General features: G+C 40.3%; 1 protein-coding gene across 2 annotated transcripts in view; it reads right to left on the reverse strand.

Annotated features, from left to right (window-relative positions):
- The window catches only part of PIK3R1 (phosphoinositide-3-kinase regulatory subunit 1), a 55,083-nt gene extending 34,356 nt beyond the window's left edge, over nt 1-20,727 (reverse strand). For both annotated transcript variants that reach the window (XR_010622421.1, XM_065739786.1), the window contains exons 1-2: nt 20,624-20,727; nt 15,536-16,294 (exon numbers count right to left, since the gene is read on the reverse strand). Coding sequence is in view for 1 of the 2 variants with exons in the window: in XM_065739786.1 (XP_065595858.1) it covers nt 15,536-15,869 (334 nt within the window). In the remaining variant the exon portion in view is untranslated. The remainder of the gene's footprint in view (nt 1-15,535; nt 16,295-20,623) is intronic.
- Between the last annotated feature and the right edge of the window lie 503 nt (nt 20,728-21,230).

Below are 21,230 nucleotides of genomic sequence, written 5' to 3' on the forward strand. Positions count from 1 at the left end.
TCTAGAGGGAAAGAATAAGCTCTCCATTACAGCAAGAAAAAGATAATGTGTATTACTGTGCTTGAGAAGTCAAGTTGTTTAGATCTGGAAGATTTACATAAAAAGTGCTGGCAGAAGCTGCTGACAGATAAAAGCCAAAACAGTTCCTTCATCTTTGGGGAATTATGGGAAACATTTATAAGTACACAGAGTTAAAAATAATGAGTTCACAGCAGTCACCAAGAAAAAAAAAAAGCAAACAATGGTAACAGTAATCCAGCATCAAAAGGAATTCTTTTAGTTCTGGAAACTAATGTATTTCAAATCAAGCATTTTTTCCTTCTTAAAAAAAGTTCAGGGATCTAGATAAATGTAATCTTTTAAGAAAGTAAAACTGGGTTAATCCTTACTGCCATTAAACCATTCACTGATCTGACACAGATAGAAACAACAACATTACTTGGAAATTCCTGAACTGGAGTTACAGAGAGTTAATCCCACCATCATCTTTAATTTCATATAAAGAACTCTCAGTCTGTTCATAATAGATTTTCTGACCCATGTCATACACCTGTCTATATTTCTCTACGCAGTAAAACCAGTGTTGATTTCTCATCCCATTAATTCACACTATGAAGACACTATACAAAAAAAGATGTTAGAGAATATGCAGTATAGGCACTTTATGCATGAACTTACAGGCCTCTCTTATAAATCAAACTTTATTCATACTGTACAGCTAAAGTAACTGTAATTTAGATCCTAGCAGTTAAAGTGGTGAATTAATTTCATGGACCTTTGCAAAGCAGTCAGAGACTTAACTGGCTGCAGAGGGACAAAGAACTTCATTTTTTACTGTCTAGCACACTGTGCTGCAGAAATTCACACAGTGAGAAATCTGTTGATAGGGAGTTTTAAAAAAACTGAAAAGAACAATAAAGATGGTGTCAACGAAAAGCTGGCATGAAAACCTAACTGGTTTTACCTTTTCATCTGCAAGCCAAAGACTAACTTAAGTCAAGGGTAAGGAGATATGGTGCAGGATTTCAGCTTGCATTGATAGTAATCACTTGCAAACATACTAGAAGAAGCAGGCTAAAGCCTCTCTGTAAGAAACCTGTAGAATTAATAAAGCACTTGAATCAAATAAATCGTTTTGCAAATTCTATTCAACACTACAGCATTAAGGCATTTATTAAGGTTTAAATTAAAAAAAATATTCCTCTTGAAAATAAGTATGGTATGAAGGAGTGAGGATGAACAGAAGAGGCTGAATTAATTGCAAAAATATTATGTACAAGATCATGGAAAACCTAACCTGGAGAAGGGTTGTGCATGGAAGAAAAAAAAGAATGCATATGACTGAGACTAGACATGATCCCAGTGATTATCTAAGGTGATCAAATCAAAGCTCTGCCATTTTATTATGCCTTCTACAAAGACTCAAAGGCGAGCAAGCTACACGCAGAGCAACTGCTTCCCTTCTGTCACCCAGAGCTGGCCTTTTCTGTAACAAGAAAAACCACACAATTGATGCAGGTACACTCCAACTTCACTGAAGAAATTTGAAGGATCAGGCCTCACACTGACTCTCCAAATCTGGGGCAGTACTGACTGAATAAATGAACATGCCACTAACATGTTATATATTTAAGTGCTGCAAGTGTACTAAAGGCCCCTCCTCCAAAAAAACAACAGTATGCCCTGGTCAAAAAGTCAGGTTAGTTAGAAGACCAACTATCTGCATCTGAAAAAAGGATGACACTTCCCATAAATCTGATTTTTCCACATATGTACAGATATCTTTAAGCTGCAATCACTCACTTGTTCAAGTACACTGATTATGAGACAACAGAAGTAAAAATACTTGCCTAAGTAGCACAAGATGTGGTCAATTTGAAAAAAAAAAAAAAAAGTCTTCCAGCTATGACTCAGTAAGGAATGGGTGGAGGTTTGTGAGGCTGAAAGGTTGGAAGGAGTGTGCTGCCTTCAGCGCTGGCCAGCAAGGATTGGGAACTGGTTGCTATTCTGTCAAAAGGCCAGGTATATCATCCTAGTTGTTTTACTGCTATGCTGCTGGGGTAAAAAGAATAAAATTAAAATAAAATAAATGAACTCTTACATGTCTGTTCTGTTATCCTGTTCCAGAGGAATCCCTCCATCACCATCTTGCCAAAACAAAGAACCATAGTTAGAGTTACCTTTATTTGACCCCAATAGAAGAATAGACCTCTTTCCTTATTTGACATTTTAGAAAAAGGAAAGGCAAGCGAGATTATCTTTCTTTTTCTTTATTTTATTGTAATGTGGGCCATGCCAAGAAGCATAAGGATGGCTCACTTGATTCACTCGATTCCCAGACGGAGAATCCTTCCAGAAAACTAGTTCCCATTGAGAACAGAAGGAAAAAGAATGCATAAATTTTAAACTGACCTGATTTTTTAAATAGGCTTATGACTCCCTGTTTTTGAGGGTACTTCACATGACTTGCCTGATGCATCAGGATCAGCACCATTGTACTTATTCCTTTCTAGTTTTACCCTTCCAAACTTGTGCATACATCTGTGAAGAGTTGTGTCCTAATATATATTCACTGAACTTCAGACAGTTACAATGCAAAATTCCTCAAAAAAAGTAAATACAGCTGACAACTGGTCTAACTCACCTAAGCATTACTCCCACCACGTACTTAATTCCTGCAAGACTCAGAATCCATACACAGCAGCCTCCCAAAGGGTTGGTAAATCTGCCATAAATGTGCCAGTAATTGCCTCTTTTAGAGAGATCAATTTGAGCAATCATTTAAAGCTAGGTCCTGTTTAAAGGGAAATGCTTTTTTTTTTTTCTTTCTTACTTTCTCAGGGGAGACAGCCCTTCTGCTTCTCTTTCCATTATGTTTCATCCCATCAGTCAAGTCAACTTTCCACTAGTTAGCTTTCCCATGTTTCAAACACTGCTCTCAAACTGAGAAAATCTTAAAAGACAAAGCAGAGCTACCGGTTATTTTAACAGCATCCAGTCAGGAACAAAAAACACAAAGCATTAAGTGAATATTCTGATCTGTACTGGAGAAGGATGCAAAGAGATGTGACTAGAAGAAGAAGCAAGTGATAAGCCACAGGTATAGACTCCTCTGGAGACACATATACTCAGCTTTGTTCAGACTCCAAAACCTTGGAATGTTCTAAACTGCTGTGCAAAGAGACTATAGCAGTGTTTGTTGTTCTTTTTTTTTTTCCCCCTACAGAGTAGCTACAAATGACGTACCATCAAATTACATGCAGAATCTTAACATATACTGGGAATCAATACTGCAGCTGTGAATCAAGCTAATCAACACTAAGATCGCTTCCAAGCTTTAAAGTGTCCACTTACAGCATCATCTGACAGCACTCTGTAAAGCTTCAGAGAAAGCTTTTTTTTTTTTCATTCGAGACAGGGAAATAAGCATGGATGGAAGACTTCTGACAGGCCACAAAAAGGTGACCAAACTATACTTACAATGATAGAAAACTAGATTTTCTAAAACACTGATTTTGTCTTGAAATTAAATAACTTCATGCTTTTACTTTATACTGGCTATCAACTTGAGCCCAAAAGAACAAATTAGAACCACACCGAAGCCCACATTTTCCTGCCTGCTTTATAACTTCTCCATGCTTTATGTGCATTACATATTCTCTTACTCTCAGCATTTGTTCTCTCTTTCCTTCTGGCATTCTGCAAGCCTGCCAACTGACGAGCTTTGCTTTTAATAAGTAGATCTGCCAACTTAAACACCAGTCTCCTAAGGCAATCAAATAATGAAACACACATGCATATACTTGCACGTAATCTGTCAAATGCTTCTATAGCTCACTACAAATGATTTTTGCAATTTGAGGTTTTCACAGGACTGTGCACTCATATACCCTTGGTTTTCAAAGATCAAATGCCATGGCTCTTCAGAGTTCCTGTGACAGTAATGGCCGCGTGGTTTACATATTACTATATAGAAGACAAGCAAGAGAAAAACAAATGAACAAACACACAAAAACCCAACAAGATGACAACAAAGGGAGTACAGGCAACTTCATATGGAATAAGCGTATTTTTCAATTCTTCCAATTTGGTATAAAGGTCTGGTACTAGACAGCACAGATCCTCCATGGCAGAACAGTCCTCCCATGTTTCTCGTGTGCCTGGTAAGTTAATGAATAACTGTTCCAAGTGTCAAGGGCCTTTTCCCTATCTCCCCCACTTCTGATCTATCATGCCCATTAACACTTTCTTAATTTCAAACGTTTAAACTACTATTTTCCCAGACAGATATCTTGCAATAGAGTAATCCGGAAGAAAACTTGTGTCTGTCACGCTGGGATTAAATTGCACTGCTACATCTCTGGATGAAATAAAGATGCAGTTTACAGCATGGCAGAATAAAGATGGTAGCAAAGGATCTTTCAAGTAAGCAAATTACTAACTGGTATTAGAAAACCAGCACCAAGTTTCAAGTACTGTTATTTCCGACATAATTTCCCATAATTTAGAAAATTCCCCACATTCCCTCTGCAAATCATAACTACAATACAATGAAAGAAACTATTAGAGATGTATCATAAGAAAAATGTGAAGAAAAAGGTACTTTAAGCACACATCTCCCTAATATTTCTATTACAAGACAAGCTTTACATTGACAACAAATGGCTGAGAATCTCAGTATAAATTCTCAGTATTAGGAAAAAAGTGAGATAAGATTAAATATCACCACGTCTGTTCCATGCGTGCACTCACACTGTAATAATTATTTTGCTTTTGATGCTTATAGCTGGATTCTAGCTGGTGATGCTGGATGATGCAGGCAGAGGTATGCCAGTAAAATGTGCCTGCTCTGCAAGGAATCCTCTTGAATTCCTAGTAGCAGCTGAAGCCAGAGGTAGAGTGAGCAGATGGTACTCACTGCTTGTGACAAATAAACCATCACACCATCGAACCTAACATAGTTCTGGTTCTTGGTTTTAGTTATTTCTGTGAATATTTAACTGAAATCTTGAGTGCTATCCTCAGATTCAGCTTTTTGTAATTGTCTTCCACATGACCTTCCTATTACAAAAAGACCTTAAACTACCTTAAAATTTTAATTGCTTTGTCATTGCATTTTTGGCCCAACTCATTCCTCACAGGAATCACAATGCTGCCTCTGCTCACAATAGTGCCTTGACCATGACAATAACTGTGAAGCTCTTTAAGGTACCATCAGCAATGCCACTGGAACAAGCACAAGAGGTAATGAGGAACTCTGCTTCCAGGGGTGAGTATGAAGGCAGTGAAGGTGGCCTAAGACCTCAAACTAAACAACAAAGACCTCTAAAATGAGCAAACAAGCACACAAAGGAAAACACAAACTGAATCTGACTTCATACACTGTAAGAAGGTGTAATTACATGTATAAACATGTAAATTAATAAAAGTTCTAAATGCATAGCTTTGTAATCTTAATGATTTGCTAATAAAATGTATATATACACCCAGACATCAGGGTTATAAACTCTGTATCTGAAATGTTGTAATTTCCTACAACAACAGAGCATCCAATTGAAATTGTCACCATATCATTTTCTCACTTACAAGAAACTCTAATTATCATCACACTAGATACCCAAACTAGCAGCCCTGAAAAAAAAAAAGTTCTTTACCAAAGTAGCTTGGAACTAATCTTTCATTTGCACTATAAATGATGACTGAATGTAATGGTAGAAAATAACCTGGTGAGAATATACTGTCATAACCAAACACTAAAAAATGTCTTAAATGGGAGGGGAGGGACAGACATTTTTGCTACTAAATTTGCAAGTCTTATTTTATAACAGATGTGTGAATGGGTAAAATTTAAGTCATGCTCATTAAGTATGTACTACAGAGAGTAGTCTGGACAAATCAAAAACATGTTTAAAATTACCGAGATGCTATGAGCTTAATCCAGGAATTATGGAGTGAAATTCCATGCCCTGTGATAGTCCTCAGACAAGATGATCCTAAGTGTTTCACTTCCACATCTTCAAAATCCATGGAAAAAAAAAGTCAGACTGACTTTCTTTACATTAGGCTTTAATCTGTGGCATTTTATGCACATTTATATTAAATGAAATTTGGTACACTGAAAAGAGAATATTTTCAGAATAGAGCTAGGGTAATTACAGCATTTGTGCTCCAGACCCTGAGGGCAATGGGAATTTTGCCTGAGAGAAATGAAAGTAACAGCTGTGGGATTTGTCCCACTGCTGCTAAATCCTGACTGTAGGTTTGATCCTTTTCCTTCTCAAGCCAGAATGTGTTTTGCCACCAGTTTCAAGGGAAAGCATAAGAAGAGCCTGCTGCTTCTCGTAAGAACAAGTCAAAAAGCCCATGTATAACATTTACAAGAAGAGTACTTTAAAATAATCTTATTTTTAGTTTGTATTCAAGAGGACATTGAATAAAACTCTTTAATACTCTGCTTAGGAGAGCAGCTCTAATTAACAAGCACAGGCATGTTCCATCTGAACTACCAGACGATCTACCACAGTATTTGATTGACTGGCTGTTAGATCTAACAATGAACAGAAAAAAAAACGCCCAAACCATTCTCATCTTACTGGCGTGAGGTTTTCTTTTTCTGTGTCATAATAAAACCCTAGATATTTGTCTTAGAGGAAACATCTGGAGAAAAAAAACGTAGCAGTTGGTAACTGTCTTCCCCTTTTTTGTTAAAATGCTAAACTCAAAAGTCCTGAATTCTAAATCACTAGGGAAGGAACCCCCACCACACTATCCTTGTCAGTGCAAGTTTTTACATCAGCAGTATGAGAGACATTTCACTAGCACTGAGACCAGTGCAGTCTGAAGCAATTATGAGTATTACAAGCAAGAGATGAGTGCCAAATGTTCCTCTAGAAGACAGTCAGAATTCTCCCAAAAGCCAGAAGGACTTCAAGCTAGTCACTCCAGGTGATTTACTGTAACAAAAAAAAAAGTGTTTTGATAATACCAGGTTGTAAAAATCTCATGTTTTAGAGATAAGGTTGCAGCAGCTTACACAGGCTAACAAAACAGTCTTGAGTTGTCCGCACTAAGTTTGAACTCAAGAGGAAGTTAGAAAAAGCAGTTGAAAGCAGTGGGGAACGCACACTGATCTCTCAACCAACAGTAATAAATTACAAATTCAGCAGAGCAAAGAGAATTCAAACATTCATCCTGCTGTGCCCTTGAGGACCCCTAGCTAAGTAAACATAAGTCCTTTATCTCCAGATATTCGATACGAAGATTTTGCTACTTACTGTTTTGAGTATGAGCTCCTTAACGCTTTTTCTATTGAAGAAGACATATAGTGCGACCCACAAAAAAACCCAAGCCCTTGTCTCAGAAACCAAACCCATGTCTCAGAACTGGCTTACAGTGGAACTTTTAACTCTGTAAGAAAATTGTAAGAAAATGAGCAACTACATTATTCTGGCTTTAGTACAATTGAATAGATTTGGACTGACAAAAAATATTCTTTATTATACTCAAACATCTGTATAGACACACACCCAAAATAAGTCATTTCCTAACGTCAAGGGATAACATTTTCTGACATTTCGCTCAAGAGGAAGAATATATTGCAAACAATACAATAAATATAAAACACAAAATGAAAGACTTGACTACAGTAAGACACACAAAGCAACTAAGTCTGGTCAGCCAAGAATTTGTGCTGCAGAGGAGATCCCAAATGGCACCGACTCATCACAGGAGACCCATGCATCACTCACACAAGCAGCTCTGGGACCTGTGCTTGGCAGAGGCAGCAGATCAGAGCACAGAATACACCTTGCTGCATCCCACCAGCATTCCATGCCAGTGGCTTACAGCTAGCTCTAAGACTAAAGAAGGTTAGATGCTCTGCAAGTGCACACCGGTCAATGGGGAGGAAAGCAGGAAACCACAGCAGGCTTTGCAATCGCCTCTGTCAGCCCTCACCTGTGCCAAACAGCTGTGTATCAAGCCAGGAAACAACTCACTGCTGTGTTCGTAAACACAACGGCCACTTCCCCAACCAAGCACAGCTTATTAAAAAATTAAAAATCAGCAACAGAGGACTGGGATATGTACTCAAACTGTTAAAAACCATGTGAAAGTAGGAAAATTACCACAAATCTTTGCCTTTCACTGCTTATTTCTGGAACGGTTCTGCACAGAGAGATAATGAAACCTCACAGCTGTGAAACCTTATCTACCACTGTGCATAGTTAGTGGTTTCTTTCATTAATTTTATGACTTAAGTGCTTTGGTCTACCTTGAGCAAGAAGCAGTTTAGGAAGAGGTCCTGGAAGTTAAAAGGTAACTTCACAAACTAAAAACTCCAACTTTCACACAGACTGCTTTAGAAGCAAGTGTAATACGATTTGAAACACAGGTCTATACCATTTAGAAGCCCTTCACCACACTCATTAGCTTGATGGGATGAAGAGAACTAGGATGGAATCAAGGGAGGGGCTAAGCTTTTCTCTCCTACCCCCTACAATAAATTTTGCAGTTACACTTGTAAACAACATTTACAAAACTCAAGCAGTCAAGCCTCCTGAAAGGTATTCTCTCCTTGCACTACAGAGCTCACCTTGCACTGCTCTCCTCACTTTCCACAGCAGCCATGGCACAGCAGTGCCGGGACACACTGCATCAGGCAACTCCAAGAGAGCAAGGAATAAAATCCTGAACTACCTGATGTGCTTAATTGTAATAGGTGAATCTGGGCAACATCTTCACCTTTTTTAGGGTGCATTTTTTTTTTTTTAAGAGGAAGCCTCAAAGGTAATAATAGTTAACTTCCCATCTGTCTTCCAGTGCAATGTAACACCATATAAACAATAAGAATTGTAGAAAAAACAGCCTCCATTAAGCCTTGGTTATTTACTGAAACATTCAATAGCTGCTCAAAAACTACTGGAAGATACGTGGACCAGAAAGGGTCCTGAGCTAGATTACCGAGCATAGAACTAGCAGCTGCCCTCCAGGTCTGCCTGCTGCCAAGCACATATGAATGAATCCAGAGAATTATAAAGCACACCGCCTGACAGATAGCTGAACTGTTAAAGACCTTTTTCATCATTCATGCTACAGTTTACACAGTAGTTCTGACATACAACGAAGTCCTAAAGGATATCTAAAGAAGTATGAACTACATGCAATCGCTTCTTTCCCTGGCTCAGAGCAGTAGTGTTTTGGAAACTGTCCTGAAAACTTTCCATTGTAGATATTTATTACCTAAAAAGGTGTGAACCTACTTACTATTATCAGATGCCATCTTACATGTAAATCACACAAACTCTTTGTAAAACAGAATATAAAGAAAGAATATCATTTGACTACTATCTTCTAGACCATTTCATGCAGCACTAAAATATGAATGAAAAAAAGCAGTTAAATCAGCACAAAAATTTACACCTGCCAACACTCTAGGTGTTGTACAGGAGTGTGAGAATTTCTATAACAAAATGCAAAAAATAAGTCCATACAAAAAGAAAAAAAATCAGAACTTTCATGGATGGAAAGAAAGTAGGATTGGTTTTAGATATGTATTTTGCTGAAAGCTTGAGAAGAAGTTAATCTTTAACCACATTTTTTTTTTTTTTTAAAACAGCCAAATATTTTCTCTTCAGATTCTTGTAAGTATCTAGAGTCTCACCAAATTGTTCTCAGGACTTAACATCCTTTTCCAGTTGAATTCTTTTTTAAAACCCTGTAATTCCCCTCATCATTTTTAGCTATTAAAATAAAGCAGTTCTTTGTATTTCAGCGTTCATATTGATTTCATGGACGTTCATCACGGAAAGCAGCTTTGCAGTGAGACACAGATGTGAAAGAGCATACAGCCAGCTGTAGTTACAACACCTGTGTTCTTTCACACAAGAAAATCTGTATGTTTATATGGCATCACACAACTATTTAAGTGGGCACGGTTGTGCTCAGGGTGCCAAGTGACCCATTCTTGGCAAATACAAAGCACCATGTGTTGCTGAAACTCACAAACTGATGTTATCATATGCAAATCTAAGTAAGAACTATTTGCTAGCCAGTTAATTCTGATGTTCCTGGATCACAGTGAGAAGAACAATTGAGATAAATCTAACTGAAACAGGCTATTTTACCTTTGCCTTGGTTTACATCTTGCCCCAGGATCATTCATGTCAGTAAGATATATTAAAATACTTCATCTGTATTAGAGAAGGCTCAAGAAACTCCAATGAAATCACTCAACATAATGCTATAGAAAAGTGCATCAAAATGAGTGTAATGCAAAATGGACAAACAGTTTCTGAAAGCGTGTAGAGAAAGTTGTGTTTTTTTAGACTAATTGATACAGCTGAGGAAAAAAAAGGTACCTCAGCCACACAAATCTTTTTCAGATCTGGTAATCCTCGAGGATCAGTGGGAGCTTCTCTGTGCCTCAAGTGGTATGTTTTTCTTCAGAAATAACAACCGGCCAACTGAAATAAAATGTTTTTCCTAAACGCTCTCTCTCTCATTGTATCCCATCACAATTACAGTACAACATGGAAGACAGAGGCTGTAAAGCTCCCTCCTTCCTCTTGCTTCCTTCCTCCTCCACCAGCAGATGGGGATAAGCATCAGCCATGAACTTGCCCTGGCCTCAAACATGCAGCACAAGCATTTGTACACATCATCCTGTGCTACGCATAGCATTCGCAGAAAATATTTTAATTGCCACTTACTACTGCAAAATAAAAATTAAGATTAAAAAAAGAGCTCTTTCTCACTTCACTACAGCTTGCAAAATCTTTGTTTTCATTAGTGGTAATAAAAACAGGTGGTGAGAGCTTTGTTTTCAGAAATGTGGTAATCTGACAGTTTTAAATTTGCCTCATACACTGAGCAGCACTACCGTGAATTAGCTACTGAGTTTTTCTTGCATTAACCTGCCCCTTTTCTCATTGCAAGTAAACATCAACCAACTTTGAGGGTTAGTGACTGTAGGGCATTCAGATGACACCAGCCACATGAAGAACTGATCTCAAATTGGGCTTTTCAGAACAAGTCCAAGGTTCCGCATTGAGTGGCAAATACATTTACTGAATGAGATAGTGACTCATCACTTCACCCCACAATTTCCTTTTTCCACTCGCTTGAATCAGGGGAGATGATGACTCTTCCCTTTCCAGCTAAGGTTCCCGGCTTGCTGCATTCCAGTTGCTATTATATCCCCTACTTTACAAATGTGAATAATTTTCATAGACTTCATCTCTCTACTGGTTTTGTAGGAAAATTAAATACAGAAACAAATCCTACAGCACATTTACTTCAAGCATGCACAAATGGTCTTCTACTCTTGTCAATTTGGATCTCTGTCAGACATCACCCAACCTGGTTTTGATCCAAATGTTGTAATTACCTCTGTCTAAGTCACTGATCCATATCTGTTCAAGGAGGAAAGTAAAGAAAGCTGCAGTTTTTTGGTGGTTATGTTGTTTTCTTTTTAAAAAACTGAGGTTTCACCATAAGAAGAAAGATCTTCTGATTATTTTTACGCTCTAAAACAGCTGAAACTGTAGTAAGTGTCAACATACACAATCCTCTTAAGTTAGGCAGGAAGTAGAAGAAAGCTCCAAAACAACTAAACAGACAAATTACTCATAAATTTCTGGTCTGTCTTCTGCAAAATGACGTTCACTTACAAGTGGAAATTTAGTATTTCAAGTGAAAAAAATACACTGTCAATCAAAGCTTCATACGCTGAAGTCTGGTTAAAATCCACTTTCTCAAACCTGGTAGAGAAACACCACTGTATGAACTGAAGTACACAGTCATACCAGATCAGCTTAATCAAAAGTTCAGAAGACTCAGTTGAACTCAGAAGAAACAAGAATCAGCACTACATAGCTGCAGTTTGGGGGGGAAAAAAAAAAAAAAGACAAAAGAAGAGTCTTTCCCATCAAGTCTGAGTTCTGGTTTATGTAAACTGCAGGGGCCTGGAAGGAGATGTAAAGATGACCCTGTGTTGGGTGTCTGTACAGGAACAGCAGTCTGGGAAGAAACAGCAGGCCAGGCACTGATGGCCTCATGCCAACTGTATGGGTTAAACCTGCCTCTCAATAGCTCTGCTCTGCCTTATGCCTGAAACTGAAACCTCTGCTTTTTCATGCATTTTCAGATGCAGTTAACACACAAAACAGCAATAAAAAACAAAACTCTGATGAACTCTACTTCTTCACTTAGAAATACAAGGGAGAAATTGACAAAATGCAACAGCCCTTGAATTTCATTCAAGTGGTCTCTGCTTTGGTCTTAACCAACTGTTCTAGCAATTTAAATGGGTCACTGCTAAAATAGAAGTGTGGACAAAAATTTAACCTAGGTATTATAATACAGAAACAAATGTTTTTTTATAATACAGAAACAAACAAACTGACACCACTAGCAGTTTTATTTGTTCTAAAATTAGCTTTCAAGATTTAAAAGGCCTTCCTATTTGTAAATAGGACTGTAACTGCACAGGACGTGTCCTGATGGACAGCTCTGCCAGCATTACCAACCCCACTGATGTTTAAAGGCCTACTGTTATTCATACCTGGCTGCATTGTGCTAAATACTGCAAGTTTGATCTAACACAAAATCTGAACACAAGTGACCATAATTAACAGGGCTGGGAAAAAACATTCAGAATAATGAAAGTCTTGGAGATCACTGTAGTGCTTAGAAAGTCATTTCTGAAAAAAAAAAAATCTATGCATGCAGTAAAATTAACAAAAAAAGCTCAGAATTGTATATAAATTCTTTAAAGTCCACAGTTCACTTCCTAATGTCTTATTCAAAGCATACATATATATAGGTAGGTATTGTCCTTTCACAGAAGGAAAAAAGTATATGGATTACAAATAACTGAGATACATTTAAGGAGTCTGTTTCCAGTTTCCCATTAATTTGTCATTTTGATGCACAGCAGTTTCAAATAGTCAAGTACTGAAAATGTAAACTTGACTGTATTTGGTCAAGCATGTTTCGTACTACTCATTAATTCACTTAAAATACGCTTTTGGAGTGTAGAGATGGAGCATCATCCTGGGAAGAACCTTCTGGTGCACTGCCCATGACACTGACTGACACGCAGTATTAAATGTGCTATTCCCTGCACCAAGTTTCAAATGCAGAAACAGCAAAGCTCTTTAGAAGTCAGATGTACATTACTATCTTATCTTTAAATGATCTGTACTTCCTCCTGTGCTTCAGGGTACCATAGGTATCTTTTTTTTTCATTATTATTATGCTAACTTAAAGATTCCACCTTTTTTTCATAGTATTCCTTCCTTGTACTTCCCATATTTATTTCTAGTATTTGGAGCACTCTCTGCCTCGATTCTTTCCTGCGAAAAGAACTGTGAAAAGACACAGTTAAAATTTTTTTTCCAATTTCTTTGAAGTATTCATGACGTTAGAAATAATTTACCCCATCTCTTCAGCCATTTTGAGTTCAAATTTCAGTGTTTCTCCTAGTTCTACTTGAGAGGGGTCTAATTCCTGGTGCTGAACATGGTTAGCCACTTACATGGGAATTTAGAATCTTCAATTAAAAAAGATAGTGGGAACATTTTTTTTAATCAGAAAAATATGTGTCTGAATTGTAAGCTCATCCTTAAAAAAGTCAGCACATAACACAATCATATCTCCAGACTGACTTTATCTCAGGTAAATGCTAGGTAAATTAAAATACTATTTGTTTCAAAACTCAGTAGAGCCAAACTATTAGAAAATTAACATACTGCATGAAAATAGTACTCTGTTCTGAAGGAGTAAACTCCAGATTAGGAAAGGCCTAGTCCCTAACACTGGGGCATAGTCTAATCTCGAGAAAGCAGAAGAACATTCAACAGGGTCATGTATCCATCCCTCCCCCCCTCCCAAAAAACAAACAAACAAACAACAACAAAAAAACAACCCGTGCACCAGGATTTCAGGCTTCAGTGGAGCATCCAGAGCTTCCACCTCCGCCTGTTATAAATGCAATTCTCAGGGGCTCAGAAACTGCAAGATTAACACCAAGACTTCTCAACACAGTGCTGAGACACGTGAGCACCAAGCAGGCGTGAGCACCAAACCAGCTACAAAGCACTAATGAAGTTTAAAGCATTAAGTGCCTGAAAGCCTTGGGTGATGGTTACTGCACCGCAGGATGTGCATGTGAACAATCAGATTTTCCATCCAGCCTCTGCTTCTCAGAATAACCTGCTAACATCAAGTGTCTACACATAAAGCAGTGTTTACTCTGCAGTTAAATGTGATGAAGACAACTATCTCAGCACCTATCCCTGTGGGTAAGACAAAAGAAATATCTATAAGTACCATCTAAACAGAGGAATCAAAGAAAAAAAATCAATACCAGTGCAAATACCTCATTTTCAGAAGTAATCAAATGAGAAACAATGAGAACTGTGTGACTAGAGGCCAAGTGTTTAGGGAGCTGCAAACTAAGATACAGCCACGCACCCATCTGATCCCTCCCAGTGCTCTAATGATGATGTACATGTAGATACTACACACTTACTAGCACTTCTTCAGTAGTTAAGGCTATTGCTATGCAGAACAGTTCAAGACAACTCATTATTAAGCCCGCACCAACTTAGAAATGCTTCTTTCAAGTTTCCACTTGGTTGCTGCATACAATGTTTTATATTTGTTTTTTCTTTTGCTGATTATGAGCACATCTGAATATGACACCATAGTAAGTGAAGTGGGATGGAAATTGATAAACTGACTACAGAGCTTTGCAATATGTTGCAATTGTTTTGAAGAAGGCAGAGGGCAATGATACTATTCCAGACTGTGGTGAAAGTTAGGATCGCATACTACAACTCCTATTTCCAAAAGATAGAAACATCAAGAACTTAAAGCATTAGATGTTGAAGCAATATGAAACACTATAGATTTCTGGGAAGTGAGAGACCAATGTACAACTCATCCTCAGATAGATGTGGCTGGCTTCTATGTAAAATTCTAATATCTGAACCTAAGCAGACAAATCAGTTTGATTCATTTTGTTTTTAAATCTACCGCTCTTTCAATTCTTTGAACTTTCTTCTACTAACAAAGGAATTCCAATCAAATCCTGCCTGAGCTCTGCCCAACATACTGTTGGGAATGTAGGTCAGAAAGCAAATTATGTTTAAACAAAGGAAGTTATTTCCTTAAAATATATTAATTATTAATATTGGTTATTAATTTATTTTATTGATATTATTAATATTAATAAATTAGTAAATTTTAAGTATATCTTTAAAACCCATGAGAAGTCCTTCACAGTAAGGCACTGCAGCAACCAGCAACTGAGACAAAGCACGAGACCGCAAAGTATATCAGCTAAGTATTTCAAGCACACATAATTCTTAGTTGTCTGAAAGGATATAGACACTAAAAAAAAAACTGACCAGTGCATGTTAAACATGTAAATGCAGAGTCATGTAAGCCAATGAAGCAAGAATATATGAAAAATATGAGACAAACAGACACACACAAAAACATACACACACCTTCTGAGGTCAATACTAACCTTGCTGCTCACTCTCTGCTTCTGCTTTTGCTGGACTTGGTGCTACAGGAAGGGGTCGAGGAGGACGAGGCTTCGGGGTTGGGGGAGATATTTTTTTTCTTCCAATGTATTCTACATAAGTTCCTGGAAAATCCCCCCTCTCCCCTGTGGTTTCATTAAAGCCATTCAACCAACCAATTTCGTCAGGCTTTGCTTCTTCCCCTTCACTGAATCCAAGTGCTAGTAAGGTACCTTTATTCACAGTCAATATATCTCCTAAGTGCAAGTCAATGTCTTCTTCTCGCTCTTTTTTGTAGTCATACAAAGCTCTGTACTGATATCCTTCAGCACTCATCTTGGCAAATGATTTAACATTCAAAGTGTTACTAAACAGTATCAAAAATGCAATTGTCCAGTTATATTCTAACTTACAGATATATTCAGGATGTACTAAATGGGATAATAAAAATGTCAATAGCAATGTCTAAGTAATAAAATCCACCAGAAAATCAAAAAGCACCAGGGTCTATCATTTCACTGCTGATGATTTTTAATTCATGTATATATTCTGAGTCAATGATGGTTGCAGAAGAACGTGTTCCTCTTCTATGTCTAGCAGAACTTTTCCAAATAGCTCCTTTTCTCAGCTTGCTGGAACTTCCCAGTCTCCATACTCAACTTCAGCTGATGCTCATAGCCAGTCACACCATCTGATGAACTTGCCATAGACGTTCATGTACATTAAATATTCTGTCACCGAATGCTGCACACATGCTCTTGCTGGAAAGAAAAGAAAAAAACTGTTGTAATCATTTGTGAACTTGGAATTCCAGTTATGATTTAAGTTTTCTGTAACTTTGGCAGACAGTGTATCCCACAGGAAAAAACACACATATGCATACAATAAAAACAAACAAAAAAACCCTATATATATATATAAATATAAATCTGTGCTTTTATAAAGGATGTGTCTAATGACTTCAACTAAATTTCTAACCCTGCAGTATAAGGCAAACTCCTATCCAGTGTCTTTCTTCTCTGGGGCTTATGACTACTGAAGTCTCTGACAGAGAGAGGGCTAAGTCCTCAAGGCATCCCTGTCAATGCAGCATCTAACCTGGCAAGATTTTACTAGTAATCTCCCTGGAGACACATAGCCACAACCCCTTGCCAAAGGGCCTGCCAGAACACAGGTGGATCTCACTGTAATTAGCACTGATGCACTCAGTACTGTTTATGCAATCTCGTACTGTTTATGCAGAAAGCAAGCATCAGCCCACAACCCAAAACCAATATCCCCAAAAGCTCTTGGAGGGAATCACCCTTTTTAAGATACAGGAGAAAGAATATGGCTGAAATGTCTTACGTGATGGATACAATACTTCTGCTTTCTTACAAAATGTGGGCTTTCCTACTCTCCATCATCCAGATGTTCTTCAATGTGTTTATAGCATAACATTGGAAAAATAACCAGCAACTGAAACAGACACGCCCGGACCACCTAAGCAGTACTACAGGAGAAAGGTACCAGGGTGTATTCTTAAATTGCACTACATGCAAGGGACTACAGGCCTAACCATTTGACTCAAGGTTGCCTGACTAAAGAGGAAAAATATGACAAAAAAGAAATTAGATTTAGAAAACAGCAGCTTATAAGTCATACAGAACAATGAAAGTTTTCTAAATATCGTTTTGACTTCACTCACTTTCATCTCCCTAAAAAGTGAAGCCCACTCAATTTGAAACACCACAATGGGAACCAGAAAGAGTAAACTACTCAAAACTGCATTGAAACTCTTGAACTATGGCTGAAGCGACAACCTGAGCGGGCTACGCATCACCAGTAGGTAAAATATTAACTGCATACAGTATGCCTAATGCAACAGAAAGATGGAGTTTTTTGTGTAGCACTCCTCTTCACATTGCAAGTGGACAACAACAGACAGGAATGAAAAAGGGAACCTCTGACCTCTCTTTTCCACACGGTTTTCTCTAACATCTGAGTCAGCAGGTCCTAACAACACTGTCTGAAAAAGCTAAGAAGCACTCATAAGTGTGCACACAGGCTTCCTTTTTCAGCGTATGGTCCTATCCCTAACTGGCATGTGGCTCCTCTTCTGTCTATTGAGACTAAATATAATTCCATGCAGCTTATTGCACAACATCTCTTGTAACAGAACACAAACTCTTGCAAGTTCTTGAAGAACTTCCTTATCATCCACTGCAACCAGTTTTGCTGTAGGGAAGAATTATCTGAGTCTCAATTAGACTTCTCATTTTAAAAAGACCTACACACAAGTACTTATTTTAAAATTCTGCAAATCTAGTCACAGCCTCCAGTTCCCACCAAAATTTTAATGAGAAATTTCTGTAGCCACTTCTGAAAACCCAAACTATGCGCTTTAGCACATACCACCAAACATCAGAGACTCTGAAATTAACATGAAGAGAGTTTCAATGATACTTAATTTTAGCTTTTTTACCAGGAGAAAGTAAATTGGCATGAATTAGGAAGAAAGTAAAAAAAGAGGGGGGTGAAAGGGAGAAGAACAAAAATCTACAGTACAAGTATCAATTAAATTGTACAGAAATCTTTTCAAAAGCACGAATTCCTCCCACAAAACAAAGAAACAACACACACATTTACCCCTTAGATTTAAATGCTGGAGCTGATCTAAATTCTTCCAATAAAAACCAGTAATGTGCAGCAAAACCTGCTAGAAACTTACCTCTTCTACTACTAAGTTTTCCAAAATATTTATTTTCTTTTTAGGAAAGGTTCAACAAGTGCCCTGCTACAAGTACTCATTTTACTCCTACTGCCTACTGGCGTTTTGGCTGCTAACCAAATACTCCTTCTGAACACTGCATAATTTAACTGACTTGAGCAACTCCTCTGATCTTTTATTATCAAATGTATCTTACCAACTTTATGGACAGATATTTAAAATGAATACTTGTACGTCTTGTACTTGGTCTGATGATACAGTATTTGAAATGCTGCAGTAACAGAAGAAACAGCTTGAAACATTTTTAACACATATTTTTTAAAAATGTAAAGTCTGTGAGAACAAAGGCATGATTTACTTGCATGGCAGAACAACTCCATGCAATGACAGCAACAAAGCTTCCCCAAATCTAGCTAAACAAGAACTGGCATAGCCAGCAGCTCTGGTGCATGCCCCAGGTACAGGGTCCCAACATCTGACTGATCCAAGCCCCACACGCCCTTTTATGTTCTCAGCGCCTGTCAAGTTTGGTGACTCTTAGAACCCTGCAGACAACCCTATGGTACATGGATGGATAAGGAGCATTTCTCCACACCAGCCCAGTCATGCTGTAGTGTCTCCAAAAATCCCTCTTAGAAAGTTCTTCATGTTCTTTTCCGCTAAGATTCAGTATAAAGAGACTCCCTTTACTCCAAGTGGACTTACATGGTCTTTACCCTCAGACATTTTGACTCAAACTGATTTAAGCTAATTACTCTTAAAATAAATAGCTAGGAGACCATCCTAAGTAGAGCGAAAAAATCAAACCAAACACTTTAGGCAAGAAACATTGTTATATTTGAAATGATGTATTACTGGATTTCCAGTTGGCGGGTGGAATGGAAAAGGAGGAAGAAGCATTGTAAAAGAATCGAGCGTTCATTTGTTTTTTATTTACTAAGAGCTTGATCCCAATGAAAGATTCCTGACTTCAGGCAGAATTTTGGTCTCAATGAAATGATTTATGTCATGCACATTGACAGCTAGAGACTTTAACATGCACCAGAAAGTTGCAAGAGGCTTGTGTAAATTTAAGTGGAAAAGGAACATGATGCAAAAGCTTCTCCCCCTGTTAAGACGATGTCTGGCTTCTACCCCACTGGTACCCAAGCATTTCATCCCACAGCAGCACTCTTTTGGGGACAGAGAAAAAAAGAATGCTTCTGCTCCATGGATCCACATTACTGTGTCCAGCTGGAGCGGCATGTGTGCCACTGACTGTTCACCTCTAGTAAGGCAGTTAAGGACTTCTTCTCAATTATCACATTTAACTACCCACACCTCGCTGTACTGTCGTCTCCCTAACCCTTGCTTGTTGTCCTTCTAGCACCTACTCAGAGCACTTCTAAGGAAGCAGTAACTTTCCTTCCACTGCTGTTGCATGGTTGACACTAGACTATCTTAACTAGCATGCTAGGGGAAGCACTGGAGCCGCAGCCACGGCCGCGCTCGGAGCCCGACTCCTGTCCCCACTAGGTGTCCACACACCTGTAACACACCGCAGTTATCTCCAAGCGCGACGCTGCCGCTCTCTAAAAGGAGGTAACCACGGCTATGCCACAGCGAGCAGTGCTTCTCGCAAGAAAATGATGTCCGAGATAGATAGCGAAGTATTAGGAAAGACACACAACTACGTACCCAATTTCCAGCCTTTGAAACACAGCTTTAAAGCCCCTGGGAAACCGAACAACGCGTAGAGAAGTAACGCACTAACTCAGCAGAGGACGTTACGAAGCACGTCCCACTCTGAAGCGTCTCAAAGCTGAGGGTGCTGCAAGGCTGCGCAAGAAGGCAGGCAGAGCAAAGCAAGCTTCAGAGAGCTCACTCACAGCGGCAGCAGCAAGGCCAGACCGGAGGGCAGCGCCGCCGCGGTTCCCGCAGCCGCGGGGCAGCCCCACCGCAGCGGCCACCGCTCCCCGGCGCGGAGGCGGCCGTCGAGCACCGGGCTGACGCCGCGCTCGGCGCCGCCGGCTTGACCGCCCGGCCGCTTCCTGCCGGCACCCGGGGCCGCAGGAGGGCCCGGCTTCACCCGGCGCCCCAGCCCCGCCGGTGGAGCCCAACCAGGAAGCGCGGAGCCGCAGGGGGAGAAGAGCCGCCGCCGGGGCTCGGCGCCGTCCGCCCGCCCTGCTCTGGGCCCGCGGCGCCGCGGGGCTCGGCGGCAGCGCGGCGATCCGGACGGGAAAAAAAAAGTTGCGAGGGGTGACTCCCGCTCGGCCCGTCCCCCGCTGGCGCCCGAGCCGCGCACGGCCCCGCACCGCCCTGCCCTGCCCTCCGCCCGCAAGCGGCGCCGCGCTCCCGCAGAGCTGTGCCAGGCGGGCGGCCGCGGCGGCACCCGCTTTACCTCAGCGGCGGAGGCGCCACCTCCCTCCCCGCCGCCGCTCCGCTGTCCGCCGCGACCCGTCCCTCCGCACGCCCGTGCTCCGCTTCCTCCAGCCGCGCTCACGGACCCAGTGATGGGCGGTACAGTGCCCGCCACCGGCGCTGCCTCCGCCCAGCCCCGCCCCCGGCGCGGGCTCCAACCCTGTCGGTGCCCGCCCCCTTCCACTTCCCCGAGCTCCGCCCACTGACAGACCAGGGGCGGTGCCCGCACGACGGGACCTGGAGCGAGTTGCGGGCGATGGGAGGTGTGCGATTCCGCTGTTCGCAGGGCTCGGGCAGCGCAGGCTTCTGCGGGGTGGACGTGTCGGGCCCCTCCCGGGCGGCAGCGAAGCCTCGGTAACGCGTGTGGTGCGTGGCCACACGGGGCTGCTCGCATGGCCATGCGTTCCCCTCGGTTCGGCTGCCCTGGGCCGTCGGGAACCCCACGTCTCCTCTTGGGACTGTCAGTTTCAGCCTGGAAGCAAGTGCGGTGTGCTGGGTGGAGGTGGCGGCGGTCTGAAGTAGCAGAGCTGTTGGGTTGGCACCATTAAGTACAGTCTCCTAGGGTGCTAGAGTCTGCTGGGCTCCAT

Source organism: Cyrtonyx montezumae, unplaced genomic scaffold (genome assembly GCF_038088225.1).
Source record: "Cyrtonyx montezumae isolate F1298 unplaced genomic scaffold, pur_monq_1.0 scaffold_25, whole genome shotgun sequence".
NCBI lineage: Eukaryota > Metazoa > Chordata > Aves > Galliformes > Odontophoridae > Cyrtonyx > Cyrtonyx montezumae.